This window comes from Staurois parvus, unplaced genomic scaffold, assembly GCF_062004578.1.
Source record: "Staurois parvus isolate SC_StPar_1 unplaced genomic scaffold, SC_StPar_1.0 ptg000946l, whole genome shotgun sequence".
NCBI lineage: Eukaryota > Metazoa > Chordata > Amphibia > Anura > Ranidae > Staurois > Staurois parvus.
In genome coordinates this window covers 1,682,364-1,708,102 of record NW_028318742.1, presented here as the reverse complement: position 1 = coordinate 1,708,102, position 25,739 = coordinate 1,682,364, and the positions used below count along the sequence as shown (strand labels likewise).

Genomic DNA, 25,739 nt, shown 5'->3' with positions numbered 1-25,739 from the left:
CATCACCAACTGTGGTCTGAGCTGACCCTCTGCTGCTTAAACCATGCTCTGGCTCCTGATACCTCGCCATGGTTACCACCTTGCCAAGGTTACCACCTCACCACAATTACCACCTCACCACGTTTACCACCTCACCATGTTTACCACTTTGCCATGGTGACCACCTCACCATGTTTACCACCTCACCACGTTTACCACTTCGCCATGGTTACCACCTCACCACGTTTACCACTTCGCCATGGTTACCACCTCACCACGTTTACCACTTTGCCATGGTTACCACCTCGCCACGATTACCACCTCGCCGTGATTACCACCTCACCACGTTTTCCACTTCGCCATGGTTACCACCTCGCCATGGTTACCACCTCACCGCGTTTACCACTCAGCAGGTTGTTTAAAAACAAATTGAATTTTATCTATCATTTGCAACGGCCCTCTGCCTGTCTGAAGGGATTGAGCGTATTTAAACCCAAAACACACGTGTATATTTTTGATGAGCGTCCGCTGACCGCGGCTTAAGAATTAAATGTCAACGCTATGTCGGTTTTTCACGCTTTTTTATTTTACATATTTTAGAAACGTTTGTGAAAAATGCACCGATGTCAATGCAGAGCACCTTCAATCTTCAGATCTAGTCATCGTTATCTAATGGTGTCATTTTTTGTTTTTACGTTTCAATATTACATTTAGGTCTGATTTGTAACGATCCGTGATTGAGAATAAATATTTTAATCCGCCACATGTTTAAACAGAACATTTTTATTCATTTAAAAAAAAAAAAAACAACTGTGTTTGAACACGCAATCTCTGCAACGAAGGTGCCCTGTGTGCTCCCCCAGCTCCTGTCAATAAAGTTGGGCGTAAGGTAGGAGGCGGCGGGCGGGGGTATCCTGCGGCTGGAAGTGACTTCCTGGCAACGGCCCCGCCCTTCTTGCCTGTCAGCTGCCGGGTGTCCTTGCCCGCCTGTTAATAAAGCTGGATGGGGAAGGGGGCGCGGCTGTGGGCGGTTTCCTCCGGTGGGTGGGTCTGACCTTCTCTTCACAAGCGCCTCACAGGGCCGCCATCTTCTCAGTCGGCGGGGACAGCCGGATACAGGACATCCAGCTTAACGTGCACTTCACCGCCTCTTCCTCCTCCACCGGGAATCATGCTGACAGTCCGGGTAGCCGCCACTCTTGCCCGCTCTCTGCCCCGGCAGGCCGGTGTGGTAAGTGTGAGGGCGGGCAGTCCGCCATTCTTCTCTCAGCCTGCAGCGGCCTTGTCTCTCCGTGTCCTCCCGTACCTTACCTCAAGGGGCAGCCGGGGGGGCGGTGTGAGGAGAGCGGGGAGGCAGCCTGTGGAGAGCTGGGGGAGGGAACGGAGCGGGCCTGTCCTGTCATGTGAAGGTCAATGGCGGCCTCCTCTCACGGACACACCGCGTGTGACGGGAGGGGGACATGACACCGGGGGCGCTTTCTGTATATAAGATGAGAGGGGGAGAGGTGTGTGTATATATAATATATACTCTATAGAACACTATGAGGGTGATGAGTGGGGGGGCTGTCACCCTGCAGGACACTCTGCCCTTCCCCCTCCCTCCATGCAGGACAACCGCCCTCCAATTCAGCAATAATACCCAAAACTTGAGTTTTTTTATTTGCAGGGTTTTTGTGGTTTCTTTTATTATTATTATTATTATTATACAGGATTTATATATTATTATACAGGATTTATATATTATTATACAGGATTTATATAGCGCCAACAGTTTGCTCAGCGCTTTACAATATAACGGGAGACAATACAGTTCAATACAAGAGGGATAGGAGGGCCCTGATCCTGGGAGCTTACAATCTAAGTGTTTTTGTTTGTGGGTTTTTTTTTTTTTTTATCTGCAGACCACTGCAACACTTAGGCTACGTTCACACTAGCGCTGTGTGCAGGCGGCAGAGAGGCGTTTGGGAAGCGTTTTTACCGCTTCCCAAACGCCTCTGCCAATTCTGCATATTGCAGCACATGGTGCTGTTCTAACGGGAGCGTTTGCGTTGCATCGCGGCAAAACGGACGCCTCTGGACAAGTCAGGAGGCTTTGAAGCCTCCTATTCTCGTCTATGGTGCCGCTCCGCAAACGCCCGGCCGGCGGTTGTGACGCGGTTGCGGGGCGTTTGCGGAGCGGTAACACCACTCAAACTGCATTATAGGCATTTGTGGGGCGTTATTAACGCTCGGCAAACGCTGCTAAACCGCGTTTGCGGAGCGTTAAAAAAACGCTCCGCAAACGCCGGACCAATGCTTGCCAAACGCTATAGGGGCGTTTGGCAAGCGTTGGCAAAACAGCCTAGTGTGAACGAGCCCTTAGAACTCCTCTAAATCTTTTTTGCTATTCTGATGTTTTTTAGGTGAAAATTTATTTCAGGTACTTATATAGCGCCGTCAGTTTATGCAGCACTTTACATATATATTGTACATTCACATCAGTCCCTAACCCTCAAGGGGTGTACAATCTAAGGTCCCTAACTCACATTCATACATACACATACTAGGGACAATTTAGACAGGAGCCAATTCACCTACCAGCGTGTCTCTCTATTTTTTGCATGAATAGTTAACAAACAAATTACAAAACAAAAAAATTGCATTACTTTTTCAACTTGTAAGTGTGTGTAGTTTTTTTTTTGTTTTTTATTCATCTTCCAGTTTGTATTGCACAGGTGAGTAGAGGATGATCTCTGTGCTGCCCGGTACTCCAGTAAGGTCACCACTTATGGTATAATTAAAGGAAAGTTCCCACCACATGCTATCCAGCCAGTGGTTTTTTTTTTTTTTTTTTAATTCTCCATCCAAAATGTATGGATAGTAGGTTACATGGTTTCCAGTGGCCTAGTTTACATCAGTGCATGCAGCATTTTTTTTTTTTTTTCATGAACTGTACTTGAAGGCACCTAAATCCTTCAGACTGCACACGTCCTTATTTAGGGTCAGTTCACACTATAGAAACGCAGTCCGGATGTGTTTCCACATGTTTTTGTTTTTTTTATGCATTCAAGTTAATTTTTCCCCCCCCCCTCCTGTTTCTTCAATTGAAATAGGAACATGTGAGTTCTGGTAAATATTTGATGCGTTTTACCCCGTTCCAGTGCAGTTCTGTGCAAAAAAAAATGCAGCGTGGTTTTTTTTTTTTTTTTTTTCTGTAATTGGAACTCTGCAAGCCCTGATGTGAACTGTGACATTGCCAACCGTGTAACCTACTTTCTGTGCGTTTTTGGATGCAGAAAGACAATTGAAACGCATGGGGTGTCAACCAGCCCTTAAGGTGAAGGCAGAAAATGCACCGGAACGCATCAAAAATGAGCACGCCGAAATGCTTGCGGACTGTTTTGTGGTGTATACCAGCCTATAATATATAATACACAAGGGAGCCTATAATATATAATACACAAGGGTTCATCAGAAGTTTCCATGCTTTTTTAAAAAATAAAATAATATATATATATATATATATATATGAGAATGACCTGTTTCTGGCGTATTGGGCAGCACAGAGAATGTCCACTACTCATCTGTGCACATGGATATCAATACATGACAAAAATAAACTTCCTTATGAAAATACTGCAATGCCAATTGCACAAATGTCAATTGAAGGGAAAAAAAATAAAAAATCTGTTAAGTATGAGGGTTGCACAGGAAGGTCAGTATGGGTTGTGGGGGTGCTAGCTTCAATGCAAATTAAAACGAAAACAAAAAAATTACTGATAATGTACAATATATATAAAGCGCTGTGTAAATTGACAGCACTAAAGTACCTGAAATAAATGGGAATGAAGTGATTGGCATATTTTATTGGCAGGAAAAGCACGCTCATCCTGCAAAGCATTCAACATAGTGAAATGTTAAGAATAATAGAAAAAAATACTTCAGAGACAGATTGCTGCTAATCTTTATTCTTGAGTATACTGAGTTATTTCCCTTTTTCTTTTTAAAACTCCTAAATTTTTTATTAGTTTGGTTTAAAGACAAATTACTTTTTTCCTTCTTTGCATGTCATTTTTTTATTTTCCACAAATAGAAGTATATTTGCAGTGAGCATTTTGCATGGTGGACAGAGGACGTCCTCTGTTCTGTCATTGCTTCTCTGAATAACCCCCGGGACAAGTCGGGTCCTTCGGTAGTGTCTTATGTTGAGCAGACCGAGTCCTTGGAGCAATGCCCTTGTGCTCAGCAGATGTCTGCTCTGGAGATATCCTTTTATATAGAACTTGTGTTTTATATATAATATGTATTCTATTATATATATTTGTATAGTATTGGTGCGTGCCACTTTGGTGTTTTTATTTTTGATTGTGTAGTATGGGCTCATGCCGCTTTGCACATTAGAGGCACAGCAAACCACAGTACATTGCAAACTTTATTCCAGGTATAGAAGCAAAAACTTGCACAGCTCTTTGCGTATTCTACTTTCACCTCCATCCCTGACCTCAACAACCTTGCAGTCCTTGTGAATTGCGGATCCCTATTTTGGACGATTTCATACACTTTAAAGCATAAATAAAAGTCTCGAAACCTGACAAACAGTCCTGCGGTGGAGCCAGAATCTTCTGAGTGTATCCTTTCTGCTGCCATGGTGTACTGGGGCCCAATCAGACTGACAATGTGATAAGAGCCTTGAAAAGAAATTCGCCCTGACTGGTTTCTTCACACCCTATTGAAAGCAAAAAAGAAATCTCCACTCAGTGGGGACACACAGCAAAAATTAAACTTCTTTTTTTTTTTTTTTTTTCCTTTATTGCTTCCTGCATTAATACAAAGTTTTGGTTATTGTATGCATTTAGGCCCTTAACCACTAGCCTACCGGGCACTTATACCCCCTTCCTGCCCAGGCCAATTTTCAGCTTTCAGCGCTGTTGCACTTTGACATTTGCGCGGTCATGCAACACCGTACCCATATGAAATTTTTTATTATTTTTTTGAGACTGACAGCTTTCTTTTGGTGGTATTTAATCACCTCTGGGTTTTTTATTTTTTGCTAAACAAACCAAAAAAAAATTTTTTTTTTCTTAGTTTCTGTTATAAAATTTTGTAAATAAGTGATTTTTCTCTTTCACTGATGTGAGCTAATGAGGCTGCAGTGATGGGCATTGACAGGCAGCAGTCATATATGGCACTGAGGAAGCTCTGAGCACTGGCAGGTGGCATTGATGGGCACTCAGGTGGCATTGATGGGGCTACACTGATCATCATGGCACTGATCCATCAGTGCCCTGATCAATGTACATGTCTCCTCTGAGTAATACCGATTACCGGCTCTCCTCTTCTCACGAGCTGTCAGTGTGACAGCTCGTGAGGAGAGGCCTGCCGATAACCGGCATTTCCTTATTTACATGCGATCAGCTGTGATTGGATGCAACTGATCACATGACAGAGCCGACTTCTTCGGCTGTTTCCATTGATCGGTGATCTGCTGTGTCCAGGGACACAGCCGCACCACTGATTGCTGCACTGCCCACCCCTGGGGGCACACGGTTAGTGGGAGGACGTCATGATGTCCTAGAATGAGGAACCGCCTTGCGCCCATCATTTCCTTATATGGTGGGTGGGAGGCGGTTAAAGGATAAGTTCACCTTTTGGAACGTGTTACTTGCTCCACCTGTTTTTAGGGTGGAACATGTTCCCATAGCTGCATCCGCCCCCCCACCAGTACGGGTACATTTCTCCCTGTACTATGTCAAATTAGAAAACAGCGGAGCTCTACCCACATGGCAGCCACATTCATTCGCGGACTTCTCTGAATGAACTGCAAGTCCCGGCAGCCTTTGGCGGCTGTGGGCTTGTAGTTTTTAATGAACTACCACGGCGCTGTGGAGCTCTGTTGTAGTTAATTGAGGCTTCCTGTCAGAATATCTGTTTGCTTGTACATCCCTTATGGCAAGCAAATACTCTGACAGGTCTGCAGGAGACCTGCATGGCATCAGCAATGTATTGATTTCTGGTTCAATGCTTTCCAGGCTCCTATAGACAAAAATAAAAAAAAAAAAAAAATTAATCAGCAAAAAAGTGCATTTATTGGTCTAAAAGGTGAACTTATCCTTTTGTACATGGCATGTTGATATTGTGAAGTATAGTATATGGTGTGATGTGCTAATCACACTTTCCAGCTAATTTACAATTAGAAGGAAGTTGTGAAGAGTTTTACCAAGACTGTCTCATTCCTCACTTGTTCTGGCATAGGACAGTAAGTTCCCGGTCATACGATTTGATAGTTTCAAATCCGTCTATTGTCTGCAATTGAAGCGGTCTTTTCGGTGCGATTTCCAACTTGGTCAGTCGCACAGATTTTGAAAGTAGTGCATGCGCTGCTTTTTGATAGTTCAGATGTGATTTGCATAGACATGTTCTGCAAGTTGCAGATGTCTTGTGAGTCGCACCTGAAGTCTACTAACATCCGACTGTGAAATTGTGCAACTTCACTGGAAGCTGCACAATTGCAAAGTCTGGTGTGACCGCAGACTAAGGCTGGCCATACATTATACAATTTTCTTGGTTTTTGTTTTTTTGTTTTTGTTTTTTTGCTTTATATTTACCAAAAACCATGTAATAGGTCAAACCCAAACAACACCTTCAGTTTTATCCAATTAGGTAGGCCCTTGCACTACATAGTTGAAGGTAAATCTAAAGGAAATGGGCAGTAATTGGACAGAAAATTGTATAGTGTATGGCCAGTCTAAGGCCTAATTGGTATAGGTAATTTGCAGGCTGCTTTACTTCCAGTCTAGGTCCCACTAATGAACTTTTGTGTCCTGTCAGTGACTGGCTAGGGGTCCTATCGGTGATTAGGCAATTTATTCCTGGGATATTGCTGGCAATGATACTTTGTTAGTATGTGTGGTAAGCTGTGCATGAAGTCTATTATTCTGTGTATATTTAGCTGGGTTTGTAGCAAAGTCAGAAATCTTGGGAGAATGTTTATAGAAGGTTGCTGCTCGCACGTTGTTCAAGGACAAGGTTCACAAGGTGACTTGCAAGTCTGTCATTGTATCATGTTTCCTTTTCTGCTTAAAGGGCATTGATGTTCATATGTACTTCAGCTTTGAAGATAAACTGTTTTTTAATATTCATTAGGTCTCCAAAAGAGCCCTTGGTGCAGCTTTTGTTGCAACTAGGAATATCCATGCATCTGGATCATGGCTTCAGAAGACTGGTAAGTGTTTGTCATTACTAGTGTGTGGAAGATAAGTGTTTAATGGGTGTACTTGTAGTCGTCAGATGATAGTCACCGTCTAGTTACTTCCGCTGTTCACCTTTTACGTACAATCTGCAACCTTAATGGTGTGGGCCCTCGCTGGCCTCCTGTGAAGGTCAGAAAAGCTCATCTGTATCTGAATAACAGGTGTAAGTTGGTAGCAGCCTATAATTCAAGCTGATAAAAAAATGTTATGGACCTGTGCATGTGAAAGCATTCAAAAATGTTTGCAAAAGCATTGCAGCTCTACACCAGCACTGTATAAATAGAATTTCCTATTTCCGGTCTATTTTGAGGTCAGATGCTTAAAGCTTCACTCCGGAGAAATTATAATTCTTGCAGTGGGTAAAATTGTCAGTGGTTGTGATTACGAACCTGGATACAGATTTGTTGCCTCCCCTGTAAGAATTTTTTTTATTTTGCCTTTATAAATGTCCAGTTGCTAGCTAGTTTGTAATTTAGAAAAGTCTCAGATCGTAGCTTAGTTTCGTTATGGTTTTAGACTTGTTGGCATTTTTTTGCTTTACTGAGAGGCCACAATATCGTGCAGGTACTGCCGAAGTATCCTCCATCCTGGAAGAACGTATCCTGGGCGCAGACACCAGCGCTGAACTGGAGGAGACTGGCCGAGTGCTTTCCATTGGTGATGGTATTGCCCGTGTCTATGGTCTCAGGAATGTCCAGGCTGAAGAGATGGTGGAATTCTCTTCGGGGTTGAAGGTACATGATTGTGTTGTCTTTCCCTCCCCCCTCCCCAAGGCCTGTGTAATGAGTATCTTCCTGCTTCAGAGCTTGGGGAGCACTTCACTTCAGATGTATAGAATGGGTGACATCTAGCTGTTCCGCCTGTACCAGTGCTGGGGACCCACTTAGAAGGGGTGTGACAGCACTTGCATGAATAACTTATCCCAGCGCCACTTTAAAACGGCATGGGGCAAAAAGTGGTTGACTAATCTGACTGGATGTTCTATAATTTTAAAGTGCTTGTAAACGTTCAGTTTTATTTTCTAAAATGTCCCTTACCTGGTGTGTGCTATGGTTTGGCACAGAGCAGGCCCTGATCTGGGGTTCCCATTCGGTGCTCCTGTCTCCACCTGCTTTCCAATTGACCTCCTAGCAAGCCACACTCATGAGTGCTCGATCCCAAGTCGCACTGCGTGCGGCCATTGACACATGCACAATGAGGCTCTGCTCTGTGCTTACTGGTTTTGATTGGTGGCAGGATCCCAATGGCTCCTTCTATTGCTGATCCTCCTTTAGAGACTGGAGAGAAGAGCAATGCTGTTGCAGATGGGTCAGTGCTGAGTTGAGATCTAGCTGAGGTAAGTAATGGGGAGCTGACATTGAAAGGCGTGTGGGTTTTTCTTGTGTGGGTTTTTTTTTTTTTTTCTTGAATGCACTAACCACTTGCTCTCGCAGATTTACCCCCCCCCCCCCGTGCCCACCTTTTGCAATACGGTTGTGTTTGGTCACCACTGGGTTTATTTTTTTGAAAAAAAAAATAAAAAATTGTGCGCTGCCCTATAATTGAGCAATGACTAGTTTGAACAAACCAAAATATTGAGCTTCTGCAAACGGTGTGCTTATCACATAAAAAATAAATGCAAGACCAATGTAAAGTGTTGTGTTGCTCAAAACTGCATCCACTCTAATGAAAACTTAACCATAAACATAAGTCACTTGACAGTATAGGTAGAAATTAGTAGTCCCATAATGTCACCAGAAAATATTGGTGAAAACCGTTTTCCTACTATTGAGTGAGCCCACTATCACTCAATAAATCTGTAAATCTTTCAAACGTTGTGAATCACTGTAATTGACGTGACTTTAAAGATGGACCCTCACCTTCAAATATTGGCCCGTATATAAAGACAGGTCAAGCGGGCATCTCCCTTAGTGGGGGGTAAAATGTATATCTTCTCCTCTGGAGATAATCTGCCTCTTTATGGATAGTGTATCCTCTAGGCTAGCCCTTTACAGCATAGCTGGCTTTATAGTTAAATTTCACGACCAGAGTGCAGCACTTTTTTTTTTTTCTTTTTTTTTTTTTTTTTTTTTTTAAAGTCCACAAATCATTTATTTAAAATTGCACTCACATTTGACAGTAGTAAATCTCTTTAAAAAAAAAAAAAAAAGCTGCAAAATATAGCTGATGTGCAGAGTCGCTGACCGTGCTAGCGGTGTTTTGGCTCTGACGTCACCTGGCTCCTTCCCATGCGTATCATGTGACATTCCTCAGGGAATGTCAGACACGTGACTCATGACAATACGTGTGGGGAGGAGCCAGGTGACGTCGGAGCCAGAACACCGCCAGCATGGTCGTAGAGACAGCCAGCCCACATTGGCAGTAACGCTACTTTGTGCGGTTGGCGAGCAGTTAACTTAAATATTTTTTACCTTTTTTATAACCACTTCCTCCTCCTTGTATATTTTTTCTAAATTGAGAATGAGTGATCCTGAAAACCCATTTATGGTTATCTATTGTTACATTAATGCAACCCATTGAAATGGTTCATTGGGTTAGTTTGAGGAGCCATTCAGAATGGCTCCAGGTTATGTCTGCATGCCTTTTTTTGAGAGCATTTTCCTATGAATTTTATTCAATTTTTTTCCCACTAGGGTATGTCCTTGAACTTGGAGCCAGACAATGTTGGTGTTGTGGTGTTTGGTAACGACAAGCTCATCAAGGAGGGAGACATTGTGAAGAGAACTGGAGCCATTGTGGATGTACCTGTTGGTGTGGAACTGCTGGGACGCGTTGTAGATGCCCTTGGTAACGCCATTGATGGCAAGGTAATCCCATCTGTCTGCGTGTTGTGGTCTCTTAATTCATGTTTACCAACAATCCAAACCTGTGCCCTCAGTAGCTTTTTGCTTTATTCCAACAATTGGGTATTGCACACGGAAATTCAATGAAGTTAAATCATGACCTTCAGAATAGTGTCTAGTTATCCTTAAACCCTTACATATACCCAGTGATGTGACTGGCCTCAGGCGATCGAGATTAAAACAAATCCCCCTACATAAGTTGTACCTGTTTATCTGTAGTCTTCTCTACTTCTGTTTAAGTCAATTTTTGTAAAGCTTATGTGAGCTGCCAGAAAAAGGGGGTAGAGAGCTGAAGTCACTCTGCAGAGCTCAGTGAGGAAAGCAGAGCTGATTGGAGGCAAGGGACAGAGCTAATGCGGTCAGTCTGCTGGAGCTCCCTCCCCGTCCCCTTTTGTCAGATGCGATTCATACAGGTAAGAGGAAGAAAGCAGACAAATGACAGTGCTCCAGATTGAGACAAGTACACACTATACAGGGATATACTCTGTTCATATTTCATGTATGTGGTCTACCACTTTAGGTGCAGTTTTGCATTGTTATAAATCTGTGACCGTGTTTATCCAAATGAATTGGCTGAGCTTTGATAGGACATATCTGAAGACTGAATCATATCCTAATTCTATTCTTCCCTTTCAATGGCTTCTGAAAACAAATACTAGTTTCTTATGTTAGCCATGCTAACTTGGCCAATTAGCAGACAGCAGTTTTTCCCAAATAGTCTTCCAGGACCGCCCATGAGATGTAGGCACCTCCTTGAACAGGACATGCATTTCCATGGGTTATGTTTCCTCTGAATGGAGGAGATGCATCAACTGGAAAATAAAAGGCAAGACAACCAGTGACCTTGGAGGTTGATGGCCCTTTCCCATAGGGACTGCTCAGGTTTCTGGTGTCCAGGTACTCGGTGAAGCAACTAAGCTGGAGTTCCAGAACCTGTAGTTACTTGCTCTCTTGTGAAAGTGCCAGTTTAAAAGCTGCTGGCCTGGGAGTGTGTAATGACTTAACTTCTATAACATTGTTAAACCAGATTTATATATAAAAAAAAAACTGCAGGTTAGTGTGTATATTTAACACTTAAGTGTATGTGAAAAGTGAGTTGACTTCTTTCCCATTCTCCTAAAGGGCCCACTTGGCTCAAAAATCCGTAGACGAGTGGGTCTGAAGGCCCCTGGCATTATCCCCCGTATTTCTGTGAGGGAGCCAATGCAGACTGGTATCAAGGCTGTGGACAGTTTGGTGCCTATTGGCCGTGGCCAGCGTGAGCTGATTATTGGTGACAGACAGACTGGGTAAGCATAAGTAAATACTGATGTCAAAATGGCGTTTCATTTAAGTACTTTACTGACTTGTCTGTCGCCCTGTCCCTGTACACAAAATGAGAATGTAGGGATTGATGCTGGTACAGGAAGTCGTGTGGTAATGGTTTTCAATCATTCAAACTCTTACCCCACTCTGTTCTGCCGAGGAAAGTAAGAGTAATATTCCCTGATGTGGACCCACGACCATAAATCTATAATAGAGCAAAGTATGCGTTGGTTGGATTTGGGATTTAATGCATCTGTCACAAGGAATCTAAGTCTGGGTGTAATTGATAGAAGATGATCCTCGCTCTTGCACTGCATAGAGCTTATTCAATGTAGCTTTACAATAAACTCACAACCAGGCTCCTGCCCAAAATATAATGCCCAGCCCTGCTGAAGTTTTTGCATCATGGCATTGTGATAGGCAAAACATGACTTTCTGGTAGTCAATATGCACAAGATGTTATGCTGTCATCTGTCCCAGTTTAAGAAGCTTGGGCTCCTTCAAGTTTGTAGCATTTTGGTGTTAGGTCTACTCAAAAAACCTTTTGTATATGTGGATATTGACAAGTTCATTCAGCTTTTCCTAGGATACTGGTGGGGGGGGGGACGGGGGGGGACTGCTTGCTTGACCTATACCTTTCTGGCCCCCAATGTAAAAAGAAAAAGCACTAAATGTGTGGGGTTTTCTTTTTGCCATGATAGGGAACATGTTGTGGTTAAATACAGTATTCACTGTCCCTAAACAGATTCCAACCCTTACTTTCCACATCAAAGATGAGGACCACTTTCAGACTGAACTCTCCTTTTAGGCTACATTCATATCTAAGCAGCTCTGTACATGGGCTGCTGTACGTGCATTTCCTGCAAAAGTCAGTTTTACTTTTTTAAAACATGGCCACATGAAAACCACATGCTTTTCTATCATGCACCATGTTTTTCAGTATGCAGGGGTGCCATTAAGAGTTAACGGCACCCCTGCATGTTTTCGTAAGAGGTTCAACTTTTGGAACATGTTGCATGTTCCCCCCCATGTTTTTAGGGTCGAATATGTAACATGTTCCAGCTCCCACCAATTCCCCCCCCCCCCCCCCCCCCCCCCCCATCTCCCTCCTGAAGCAACAGTGCTGTCACAATTTAAAAACCGGCTGTGCCAAGACTCTGCCCACACAGCCACATCAATTTTTCCTTTAAATGCACGGACTACAACTGTTGGCCACCACAGCTGACTGCTTGTTCTGAATGAACTGCGGTGATGCTGATGAGCACATTCAAAAGGCCTGCAGCATTTCAACACGGAGTGAAATGCGGTGAAAGCTGCAGGGCTTGTCTGCAGAAGCCTGACATTGCACCACTGATCATGGGTGCAATGCCTTCCAGGCTCCTGCAGGAAGAAAAATGAATGCTTTCTTTTTTTTCCCCCGAAGGTGAACTTGGCCTTTAAGGCAGTGCATTTTTTTTTTTTTTTTTGCGGCTGCAGAAATGTGTGCACTTTACATGCACACCCACGGATGTGAACCTAGCTTTAGTGTGGCAGTACGTACAATATGAGCGTTAATCTGCAATGTTTAGTAAGGGTTGCAATGTGGTGAGCTTCTCTGAAGGAGTGGGAGTTGGTGCTTAGTAATGCATACAGGTAGCTTCCAGTTTCTTAGACTGATTTTCCTTTTGTGCCAATTTGTTCACAGCAAAACTGCCATTGCTATTGATACAATCATCAACCAGAAAAGGTTTAACGATGGAACTGATGAGAAGAAGAAACTATACTGTATCTACGTGGCTATTGGTCAGAAGAGATCCACTGTGGCCCAGCTGGTCAAGAGGTTGACTGATGCAGGTAGAATTCAAGATATATAAATATACAAGCTACAAAAAAAAAAAAAAACTTTTCCTCCCTCTCCCATAGCAATTGGGTAGTGCCAGGGCTCTTCATTTGGTAATGAAGATGACATTTCTAGTATTAACCACTTGCTTTCCAGAGGATTTACCCCCTTCCTGACCAGGTAACCTTTTGCAATATGGAACTGCATTACTTTGACAATTGCACAATCATGCAGTGCTGTACATACATGAAATTCATGTGTGGTGTTTGTTTGGTATTTGATCACCTGTGCATTTTTATTTTTTTGCACTATAAACAAAAATACCAACAATTTTTTGAAAGTTTTAGATTTTACTTTTTGCTATAAAACATCCAGTAAATTAAATTTAGGCCAAAATGTTTTCGGTTACATGTCTTTGCCTAAAAAAAAAAAAATCCCTATACGTGTAAATTGATTTACGTGAAAGTTATAGCCTTCACAAATGGCGTTGCATATTTTTACAAGTAATGGCAATCAGCGACTTATAGCGGGACTGCGGCAGGCATTCTGACACTGGTGGGGAACTGTCTTGGTGTGTCACTGACTTCCCCAGTGACACCAATAGTGATGAGTGCAAAAAACACACTGGGCAGGAAGGGGTGATCAAAGGGATTAACTGTGTTGTGTTTTTTTTTTTTTTTTTTTTTTAATTTTATTATACTATGTGCTGTTCCCCTCCCCATCGGAGATGCTTGGCAATCCCCGGAATCCGGTGATTGACAGCTGTGGCTGCCAATGGTGGCATGGGTAGGGCATGTGCCCCCTACCCAGAAATGCAAGATTATGTATGTAATTTTGTGCACCCGTGCTGCCCTCTAGCAGTAGTTCTGCTATAGGGCAGCAGTTAAAATCATTTAAGGCCTGAAGAGTACACCAGTCCAAAACATGTTCTGAAATCAGAGACCCTAGAGCAGTGATGGCAAACCCGTGGCACGCGTGCCACAGCCGGCACGCCGAGCCTTATCTGTGGGCACGCCAGGAGAATCCAGCGGCGTGCTGTCTTCCCGGCTGTAGTGTGCGTGACAGCCGGGTCCCAAGTGCGCATGCACAAGAAGCAGTGCTCTTTGTGAATGGTAAGGCGGTACCTGGGACACATGACAGATCCCAGAAGCCGCCGGACCAATCACAAAGCGCAGCGCTTCTCGCGCATGCGCACTGGGCATCCGGCTGTCCGACGAGCGCCCACACTACAGAAGCCGGGAAGACAGCGCGCGGCTGGATCGAGGAACAGGTAAGATAAAAAAAAAAAACTCTGCGGAAGTAAGAGCGGGTACCTGTCAAATTCAGGTACCCGCTCCCCCTCCCTCCCCAAAGGTCAGCAGTCATCTCTGTACTGTCTGCAGTCTCTGGTCATCCCTGTGCTGTCCGCAGTCTCTGGTCATCCCTGTGCTGTCCGCAGTCTCTGGTCATCCCTGTGCTGTCCGCAGTCTCTGGTCATCCCTGTGCTGTCCGCAGTCTCTGGTCATCCCTGTGCTGTCCGCAGTCTCTGGTCATCCCTGTGCTGTCCGCAGTCTCTGGTCATCCCTGTGCTGTCCGCAGTCTCTGGTCATCCCTGTGCTGTCCGCAGTCTCTGGTCATCCCTGTGCTGTCCGCAGTCTCTGGTCATCCCTGTGCTGTCCGCAGTCTCTGGTCATCCCTGTGCTGTCCGCAGTCTCTGGTCATCCCTGTGCTGTCCGCAGTCTCTGGTCATCCCTGTGCTGTCCGCAGTCTCTGGTCATCCCTGTGCTGTCCGCAGTCTCTGGTCATCCCTGTGCTGTCCGCAGTCTCTGGTCATCCCTGTGCTGTCCGCAGTCTCTGGTCATCCCTGTGCTGTCCGCAGTCTCTGGTCATCCCTGTGCTGTCCGCAGTCTCTGGTCATCCCTGTGCTGTCCGCAGTCTCTGGTCATCCCTGTGCTGTCCGCAGTCTCTGGTCATCCCTGTGCTGTCCGCAGTCTCTGGTCATCCCCTGTACTGTCCGCAGTCTCTGGTCATCCCCTGTACTGTCCGCAGTCTCTGGTCATCCCCTGTACTGTCCGCAGTCTCTGGTCATCCCCTGTACTGTGTCTGCAGTCTCTGGTCATCCCCTGTACTGTGTCTGCAGTCTCTGGTCATCCCCTGTACTGTGTCTGCAGTCTCTGGTCATCCCCTGTACTGTGTCTGCAGTCTCTGGTCATCCCCTGTACTGTGTCTGCAGTCTCTGGTCATCCCCTGTACTGTGTCTGCAGTCTCTGGTCATCCCCTGTACTGTGTCTGCAGTCTCTGGTCATCCCCTGTACTGTGTCTGCAGTCTCTGGTCATCCCCTGTACTGTGTCTGCAGTCTCTGGTCATCCCCTGTACTGTGTCTGCAGTCTCTGGTCATCCCCTGTACTGTGTCTGCAGTCTCTGGTCATCCCCTGTACTGTGTCTGCAGTCTCTGGTCATCCCCTGTACTGTGTCTGCAGTCTCTGGTCATCCCCTGTACTGTGTCTGCAGTCTCTGGTCATCCCCTGTACTGTGTCTGCAGTCTCTGGTCATCCCCTGTACTGTGTCTGCAGTCTCTGGTCATCCCCTGTACTGTGTCTGCAGTCTCTGGTCATCCCCTGTACTGTGTCTGCAGTCTCTGGTCATCCCCTGTACTGTGTCTGCAGTCTCTGGTCATCCCCTGTACTGTGTCTGCAGTCTCTGGTCATCCCCTGTACTGTGTCTGCAGTCTCTGGTCATCCCCTGTACTGTGTCTGCAGTCTCTGGTCATCCCCTGTACTGTTAATTAGTTTGCACTACTGTACGAGTTTTTTCTAAACCAAAAGCTCGATATTCAGGTTTCATTGCAGTGTTGGCACTTTGAAAGAAATAAGTTGGTTTTGGGTTGCAGTTTGGGCACTCGGGCTCAAAAAGGTTCGCCATCACTGCCCTAGAGAATGTGGTAGTTCCTTTTTTTTTTTTTTTTTTTTTTTTTTTTTTCTTTTGGGGGACACCTTATCTCAAAGGTTTTTCACAAGAAAATGCACTTAAAGTTCATTTTAGGGCACAAAAAGCAATACATTATCCAATTTTTTTTTTTGAAAATAAGACTAGGCTGCATCAAGTAAATAGATATCCAACATGGCAAACCTTAGTTTGCATGTGCTCATGAAATTGCAACAAACTTTAGTACCCTATATTTTCTATAGGTGCCGCTTTTTAAAGCCCCTCTTTTATAGGTCATCAATTTAGCATTAGAGGAGGTCTGGCAACATAATGGGCTGTGTGGAAGCAATCGGGCATTAGTGCTGCCGCTCAAATGCTTCCACCTGACAGGTGAGTCCTGCTGCTTGCCCACAGCAGGGCTAAGGGCCAGTTAACACTGCTTCAGTTGTGGTTTTTTTTTTTTTTTTTTTTTTTTTTTGTTCCATCAACGCATAAAGTAGGTTATATGGTTGTCTGTCATAGTTCTCATCAGTGTTTGCAATTCCAGGGCGTTCTGGTTGCAGAAAAGTAGAACAACCTGCATTTTTCTGCACAGAACTGTACTGGAACGCACATGTCCCTATTTAAATTGAAGAAAGGGGGGGTGGGGAATGAACGAATGCATAAACACACTAGAATGCATCAAACTTGCCCAGAATGCATCTGGATTGCATTTCTATAGTGAACCAGCCCTAAAGGTAAAAAAACAAACTACATGTCCCGGGTTTCAGGCAATATGAAGTGAACATCCCTGAGAAGATATTGTGCATGCCAAAGTATTAAACCTTTCAGTGTAACAAGCGTTAAGCGAAAGTGCCCATAATTTCCTACTTTCAGGTACAGGGGTGGCTGCATGTGAGATGGTTGAAAGCAAGGTAATCTGCCCTTTACTAATTTTTAACTGTTTTGACCTTTTAGATGCCATGAAATACACAATTGTGGTGTCTGCCACTGCCTCTGACGCTGCTCCCCTGCAGTACCTGGCTCCATACTCCGGCTGCTCTATGGGAGAATACTTCAGAGACAACGGGAAACATGCTCTGATCATCTATGACGATTTATCCAAACAGGTATGCGTTATCACACTCTTGAAGAACCCGGTTTATCCAATAACCAAGAGCTATGTACTTGGGCAACTGGTTATGTCTTCATTAATTGCTAAACTGGATGCCAAAAGATCATACACAGCTTCTTTAAAACATTATTATGGGGGTTTTTTTTTTTGCTTTTTACAAGCAAACTGAGTATAGCATGCAATGGGGTAGTTAAAATTTCAGATGTAAAAGCATTGACAAAATGCAAAATGAAATGAAGAACTGAAACTAGTAGGAGAGTATATTTCAGATACAGCGAGAAGCAATGAATCATTTATATCCTCAATTTGTATTAAGTCTGACAGGTAAAAATGTGAGTGAGTCATAGTTACAGGCGATAAACATCTTGGGGCGGAGCGATGGAGCATTAAGGCTTAGGTTGACAAGGTATAGATAATATATTCATGCGTCCACATCACTCATCCCAAATTTTGATCTTTATCAGGACAGCCTCTGTGAATGTAGATAACATTCTTGTAGGGTCGTGTACTGTTGGCTGGCCACCCAATCATGCACAGTTGGTGGTAGTGCCCTCAGCCAAGCTTGAGCGATTAACATTCTAGTGATAGGGATTCATGCAGGAAAATATATTTACCACGATCTGGGTCAGGAAAAAGGCCTGCCTTTAATTTTGAAGAAATGTTTATACTATTAATGTGAAATTTGTAATTTTTATTCAGAACTGGATTGTATACTTACCTAATCAGACATGAAATGTGTTAAGTCTGACGGTAGCTGGGATCAGGATGATGTGCCCCCCTCCTGAGCCTGGACATTGCAAAAAGCCGCAGCTCTCAATTTGGTATCCCTGGTTCCCTTTAGCTGATCACCTTTTTGAGATGACTATATTGCAGTACACCTGGGTGTCATGTAAAGTAGTAATTCAGTAGCTTATGGCAAGTTTGCTTATGGGTGGATACTAGTTAGCTGGTTTGACTTAGAATTGTTGCAGCAGTGTTTCATTCTCCATTGTGTTGGATAGTCACCCCACACAATGGGAAATGAGTCTGCTGCAGAACTGAAGCAGTTGGTGAAATGTGGCTTTGCTATTGACTTGTTTGGCACATTGGGTAAGATCAATACCTGCAATTGATATATTTGATATTGGTCATGTAATGTATCCTGTTTCTGCAGGCTGTGGCCTACCGTCAAATGTCTCTGTTGCTGCGTCGTCCTCCTGGCCGTGAGGCTTACCCTGGTGATGTGTTCTACCTCCATTCCCGTCTGCTGGAGAGAGCTGCCAAGATGAACGACCAGTTTGGAGGGGGCTCTTTGACTGCTCTCCCCGTCATTGAGACACAGGCCGGTGACGTGTCTGCTTACATCCCAACAAATGTCATCTCCATCACTGATGGACAGGTTGGTGGCTGCTTATACTGATTTTAAGAACCTTAGTTGTCAATTTTATTTCTGCTTCAACATTTCCACTCATCCCATTTTTGTAGATCTTCTTGGAGACTGAGCTGTTTTACAAGGGTATCCGGCCTGCCATCAACGTCGGTCTATCGGTGTCCCGTGTAGGTTCTGCTGCCCAGACCAGAGCCATGAAACAGGCAAGTTACCTGCATGTGTCTTTTGTTAGAGTTTATTTTATTCGCATGATGTGATCCAAACTCCTTTTCTGTGGAGCCGATTCACACGTGTGGACTAGCTACAGTATTTAAAAAAAAAAAAAAAAATAAAAATTCTGGTGTGAAGAATTATGCTGCTAAATGGGGGGGGGGGGGGGGGGACAAAATTTTCCCATCTCACTTATCCTCCCTTTTACAGTGGAAAATAACTAAACAATTTACAAATTTCTATTTTATGTACATTATCAACTTTTTGTGCAGCAGCAACCTCCTAGGTACTGTTCAGAGAGGTACAGTTTTCCTTCACTGTAAATCTCCCATTTTAGAAAGGACCTGAAAGCTCTCAATGGGGTTCTGCAGCTGCCAATGGTGGCCCAGGTAGGGCATGTGCCTTCTACCCAGAAATGCAATGTTTTGTGCACCCGTGCTGCCCTGTAGCAGTATTTCTGCTATAGGGCAGCAGGGAAGCAGGTAAAATCATTTTAAGGCCTGAAGATGACACCACTCCAAAACGTGATGTTCTGAAATCAGACTTTTTTTTTTTGTTTTTCGTGACCCTGTTGACTATTTGCAACAAAACTTTTGATTCTGTGATTACACCCCAATATCTTAGCAATTCTAAGAGTGCTGCATCCCTTTGGGACTTACAATTTGACTCTTCAGAGTAGGTTAAAATTCTTTCGGCCCATTTTGCCTGTGGAAAAGAATATGCCTAATTATGAACACCTTGATATAGGATGTTTATCTCCTTAGGCCACACCTTCCCTCATTGCACAATGATAAATCGCCTGATATTCTTAAATCCTATAAGCATTCAAGTTTATAGAGCTTGGAGTTTGACAATATGCATTGGTCAAAATACTGCCTAATTATGCACACAGTGTGAACCCAGGGCCTAAGGTTAGGTTTAGCTTTAGTAACTTGTTACACCCATATTTGGGATGTAACCTGTTACTGTGCAGCAGCTTCTTACCCCGTGAGCCCCCTATGACTAGGTAGGGGCTCCTCTCCCCTATCTCTACTGTCACAATTTAAAATTGGCATGGCTGTGCAGAGCTTTGCCCTCACAGCCCTATCATTTGTTCATAAATCTGTGAATGAGCTTAGTCCTGTCTGCCACTGGCAGACTTTTAGTTTCAGTGGAGTGTGAGCGTGCTAATCTGCACACATCTATTCACTTTTCCTGCAGCTCTGAAACTGACCGCCCTTACAGAGGTTCAGGCACAGAACTGCAGGAAGAGTCCATAGGAGCCTGACATTGCACCTGCAATCCACTTGGATAGAGATTTATTTTTTTTTCTCTCCCATCTCTAGGTGGCCGGTACCATGAAGCTAGAGCTGGCTCAGTACCGTGAGGTTGCAGCTTTTGCCCAGTTTGGCTCTGATTTGGATGCTGCCACTCAGCAGCTGTTGAACCGTGGTGTGCGTCTGACTGAGCTGCTGAAGCAAGGGCAATATGGTAAGCTGACTTGGCCTCTGCTCTTCTGTCTAAAGAAAATGTTTTGTTTCTAACAGTAGGGTGCTTTTTGTGTTTTTTTTTTTTTTTTTTTACCTTTTCTGCACATGTGCAATCTCTGCTGTTTTGCAGTTCCCATGGCCATTGAAGAACAGGTAGCAGTTATCTATGCTGGTGTAAGAGGTCATCTGGACAAGATGGAGCCAAGCAAGATCACAAGATTTGAGCAGTCTTTCCTGGCTCATGTTAAAAGCCAACACCAAGACTTACTAGCAACCATTAGGTAAAGATTGCTCATTTTTATTTGTTGTGTTCGAGTTGTCAGATTTTCAAAATCTGGTACCATACTCCCCAGAATGAGGACTTCATGACCCAAAAACTCCCTTTTTTGCACTAGTGGCATCTGAATTGGGCTCAACTCAATGTAGTTTCCACGAATTGCTCTGACATGCATTATAGGTCACCTTGTCAACAGATGCTTCTGAAGAGTATTCACCTCTTTCCACCAATGCCTCCAGGCCCTTTAAGAGCTAGATGCTGTGAGGTGTGCTTTGGGGTCATGTGACCACTGATTGGTTGTCATAGTGGTCACATAATTGCTAAGCTCCTGATGCATACATGCCATCGGAAGCTTTCTGATCTCTGCTAAGGGAGCACACTCTCAGCACGTCAAGTTTTTCATACAGGGCTGCGTTTATGGGCCCGCTCAGTATTGAGTCGCCTGCCGAGAAGCTACATACAGTCAGGTGCATAAATATTGGGACATCGACACAATTCTAACATTTTAGCTCTATACACCACCATAGATTTGAAATGAAACGAACAAGATGTGCTTTAACTGCAGACTGTCCGCTTTAATTTGAGGGTATTTACATCCAAATCAGGTGAACGATGTAGGAATTACAACAGTTTGCATATGTGCCTCCCACTTGTTAAGGGACCCAAAAGTAATGGGACAGAATCCTAAATCAAACTTTCACTTTTTAATACTTGGTTGCAAATCCTTTGCAGTCAATTACAGCCTGAAGTCTGGAACGCATAGACATCACCAGACGCTGGGTTTCATCCCTGCAAATAGCACACTTGAAATGAACTCTGGACCTTTTATCTGCTCATTGTAATTGGGATAATGAGGGAATAACACACACCTGGCCATGGAACAGCTGAGAAGCCAATTGTCCCATTACTTTTTGGTCCCTTAACAAGTGGGAGGAACATATGCAAACTGTTGTAATTCCTACACCGTTCACCTGATTTGGATGTAAAGACCCTCAAATTTAAGGCAGACAGTCTGCAGTTAAAGCACATCTTGTTAGTTTCATTTTAAATCCATTGTGGTGGTGTATAGAGCCAAAAATGTTAGAATTGTGTCGATGTCCCAATAGTTATGGACTTGGCTGTATATGCATATGGCCGGCATGACGTGGTTAAAATCTTCACCTTCCCCTTTTAACATGTGAAAACAAATGGCAGGGCTAATAACGAATTCAGCTCCACTGATGCAGAAACTGGCTTCAGTATTTTCTGCTTTGTGCAAGCTACTGAGGTTGGTAGTGTTGCATTTTGTGATTGTATATCGCCTATCTCATTTTTAGCCTTATGTTTTTTGCAGAGCATGGTCAATAAGGGGGCATCCTATATGTATCCAGCTTTGTATATGGGGCTGCATGATCTCTGTATGTTGTGGGTGGGAAGTTAAAAATCTGAACTGAAGAAACTGCTGTCTTCCAGTTGGCATTAAGGAAGTCTTGTTTTAGAAGTAGTTTTTTTTTTTTTTTTTTTTATCCCTTTTTTTTTTTTTTTTATGTTTAGCCTAAATCCATATATGAGAAGTCTAATGGCCTAGTCATGCAGCTTTATTTATGGTCTTACAAAATCTCTTTAGGCTTCTACCACTATATAAAAGGCTAACCATGTCTTTTTTTTTTTTTTTTTTTTTTTTTTTTGTTTGTTAGGACCGATGGAAAGATCTCTGAACAGGCAGAAGCCAAGCTGAAAGAAATTGTAATAAATTTCCTGTCCTCATTTGAGTAAAACTCCCACCTATCTTCCCAGTTGGCGTGTGGATGTCGCTGTCCTTTTTGTTCCTGGATCCATTTTCACGAAACCTATTGAAGCACTTGAGCTTTTAATGTACAGACATTTCTCAATTGGAGAGTAAAAAGTTCCTGAAAACTTTGTGGCCTCTATTTACTGGTGTTTCTGTGCTTGTTTATTTAGACAACCCCACTAATCTTTGTGCAAAGCAGATTACATTGCATTCAGCGTCATGGGGCCGTGTCACTTGAGCAGGCCAAAATGGCTGCAGCAACAGGATTGCTCAAAGAGGGTAAACGTCCCCTGTTCTATGGCACAGCTCACTTGGCTGAAAGACTACTGTAGGTGAGTTCTGCACTTTACCAGCAAGGGAGAAAAGTCTGTAGAAACAGGTGAGTGGGGTTTTCACTGTCAATCCTGTTGCTGGTAAGCTTCAGGACTGCTAGTGTGGCATGAGCCTGAAAGACTGAAAAGCCCAGTCCTGGGCATGAATTCACAGGTTTACAGCAGAGAAATATCCTTTCTTAGGCTCCATTCACACTTGTAGGATGTAAAGTCATGTGACTTCGGGGGTGCAGCTTTGGCACAACTTTAGCTGGGTGCGACTTGGATGTGACTTGTTGTCACTCTGCAACATTTGACCCACTGTTGCATATAAAACCTTCAGGTTGGACTTTAATGCAACTTCAATGAAATTGCATGACCGGGTGCACTGGTGTGACTGTGAACTACCCATGTGAACTGGCCTCAAAACAAACACCCGGGCAGACTGGATGCAGCTGGAGTTGCAATGTAATGCTTGGGTTTGTTTGTGCTGCATGCGTTTTTGTTTTTTTTTTTTGTTTTTTTTGTTTTTTTAAATTTGCTCTTGCATGCATTTTAAAATGAGGTTCAGGTTGAAGTTTCTGTTCATTGGTAGACTGTCATTTACTGTCCTTGTGACAGCCATTGATGTTGGGGTTATGGTTGTCACCATGGCAAAACATCCATTTCTAACAATTCCCCACTTCTGAACTTTGTTGGAGGTTTTCCAGAGTCAGAGTTGTTTATCACTTCCTCACACAACAGGAAGTTGGGGCATTTTGCTAAATGGGTAGGCTGTAAGCCACCCCCATACCATCTTTAAGGTGAAACATCTATGAAATGTGCCACTGGTCTGCCTCTTGAAATGTCTTTCCAGTTCTGCTCAGGCTACCAGTACCAGCAGTGTGTGGTCTAAACCACTTTCTGATGTCTGGCTGTTCGAAACCTGTCTTTTGGATTGCCAGGCTGAGAAGTATTATCCAGTGATTGCTAGGCCAAGTGCCTGCAGGAGCTGTTGTGTGCTCCTACCTGTGTGCTTCCACTAATCATTGGAAGAATGAATGGTCCTCTTGTGCAAGATCTTCAACTTAGAGCAGAACTTTTTGGGTGGAGTTCTGCTTTTAAGGCCTCTTTGCCACGTATTTAAAAAAAAAAAATAAATGTACTTGCTCTCATTTCTCTTGGATTGCCTAGGATGAGGGTGTCAAACTGATGGCCCTCCAGCTGTTGCAGAACTGCAAGTCCCATCATGTCTCTGCCTACTGGAATCATGCTTGTAGCTGTTGGCTTTGCAATGTCTCATGGGACTTGTAGTCTCACAATAGCTGGAAGGCTGCCAGTTACACACTGGTGACTTGAGAGGACGTTCTCCTGCCCCCTCTCCCTGCTGCCTTCTAGGAAATGGCATAGTTCCCAGATGATTGCAGGCCCAATTGCAATGCATGGTTCATGCATGTGTAGTAAGCAACAAGCTGTCACAGCCGGGTGCCCACAGTTAAGATGGTCCTTGGTGCCCCCTTGGGTGAGCACAGCACTGGATTGGAGGACAGGGTAAGTGTCAACAGCTACAGTTTTTGTAGCTGTTGACTTTTAATTTTTGCAGAAATGACTGGAGCTACAGCTAGTGATCACAAGTATTTGAAAATCTTTTGCGCAGCTTTCTTTAAAGCACTTTGGGCATGTTGGGGTAAAGTGGAGTGGAAATCTAGAACCATTAATTCCTCTTGTTTAGAAGTCTTTGACCAGATAAACACCATCATAAAAGCACTGTCCACAAAGTGGAAATAACTTGATCCTACTGTCCTGTTGTACTCCTGTGTTGTCTTTTATCAGGGTTACACAATGCTATCCTATGATTTATGAAAGAGGGACATCTATTCTGTAACATGAGCATCTTCTGTCCTAGGATGCCAATAGGATACTGTACAGTGAGTATTCTCCATGGACAGGCAGGGTGTTGCTGGCTAGATCACCAGTTGAAAATAAAGTCTGGATAAAATATATATTTTCTCCCTCTAATGTGTGGTAAGCTGCAATCGCAACTGTTTTTGCTTGAGTACACTTTAATGGGGGGGTAAAATGGAATTTAACAACTATGGAAACATTACTTGATTGTCAGGTGTGAACTTGTGTAAGTTTTGCATTAAAAGTGGATGTAGTTTAACATTCATTTGCTTCTGCTGTGTGATGAGACACCTAGCTAACAGGTGCAAAGCCTCACTTTCATCATTTACTACGTGTGCTGCTACTAAATCCATGTCAGCTTACTGAGCTTCAATGAGGGCAAATTGTTGGTGGCTGCTTAGCTGGTGCTGTGCTCAAGTTGCTAATTTATTTACCATGTTGCAAAATACAGTACTAAAGGGTATGAGGGCATTTACAGGGGCTGGGAAAATATCTAATATGTACAAGGGCAGTTGCTGTGAACTGCTTGCGACAAAAAAAAAAAATTGTGTGGGATTGTCACCTGGCATAAAACTGCTGCAAAAGTGACTTTAGAGCTTAATCTTGGTCTTCTAATGTCTATATCAAGACTTTTTCTATAAGCAAAACATTCATGGGTGATCTGCAATTGCCATACCACTAATGACTGATATTAGTCCACTATTTAGGAGTGTTGCACCACCCTCCTCCTCTTTTGAGCATTATTGATCAGTGGAGACTTTATAGGGTTTGATGAATCGAGCTTCACCCTGTTCCCCAACCACCAGATGTCTGTGTGTGGTGAACCAGGACTGTCTTTTAACCAAAGGTAAAGCATGGTGCAGGTGCAATCGTGGTTTGGGCAGCCATATCTTGGTAGTCTGCAGGCCTCATTACTACCTTTTGAAAGGTAGTCACTACCAGCATCCCTGTACAAATTCTGGCTGACCATGTGCAGCCCATGGTGCAGATATACCACTACTTAAAAAGGAACACTTTTTAATCAGAGTATAACAAAGTAAAACTGCTGGGATATTGATCTGGTCAGTTAAGTAGTAGAGGGGGTTGTTAATTTCTTTAACACCATAGCAGCGGAAGTTGATTAAGAGGTGCACTTGATGGGCAATAATGAGATGATTCCCCCTGCCCCCCCAAAACAGGAATGGTTTTACAAGTTGTGGTCAATTACATTTTTTCCCTACGCATCTTTTTACTTTTTTTTTTCCCTTCTAGTTT

The 25,739-nt window shown here is 43.7% G+C and overlaps 1 protein-coding gene across 1 annotated transcript; it reads left to right on the top strand.

The window, feature by feature from the left end:
• The first annotated feature begins 1,035 nt into the window (after window positions 1-1,035).
• ATP5F1A (ATP synthase F1 subunit alpha) lies at window positions 1,036-22,418 on the top strand. The gene is made up of 12 exons (XM_089656880.1): window positions 1,036-1,210; window positions 7,102-7,180; window positions 7,773-7,942; window positions 9,842-10,015; window positions 11,174-11,340; window positions 13,041-13,189; window positions 17,038-17,189; window positions 18,348-18,572; window positions 18,659-18,766; window positions 20,099-20,243; window positions 20,373-20,523; window positions 22,196-22,418. The coding sequence occupies exons 1-12, from the start codon at window positions 1,151-1,153 to the stop codon at window positions 22,272-22,274; spliced, it is 1,659 nt and encodes a 552-aa protein (XP_089513006.1). The 5' UTR covers window positions 1,036-1,150; the 3' UTR covers window positions 22,275-22,418.
• Window positions 22,419-25,739: the final 3,321 nt, after the last annotated feature.

Excerpts from the sequence above, each read along its gene's own strand:
- ATP5F1A (XM_089656880.1), top strand. The coding sequence starts at position 1,151 with ATGCTGACAGTCCGGGTAGCCGCCACTCTTGCCCGCTCTCTGCCCCGG. Across the intron at positions 17,190-18,347 it reads ATGACGATTTATCCAAACAG|GCTGTGGCCTACCGTCAAAT; the intron begins GTATGCGTTATC and ends CTGTTTCTGCAG. Across the intron at positions 20,244-20,372 it reads GCTGAAGCAAGGGCAATATG|TTCCCATGGCCATTGAAGAA; the intron begins GTAAGCTGACTT and ends GCTGTTTTGCAG.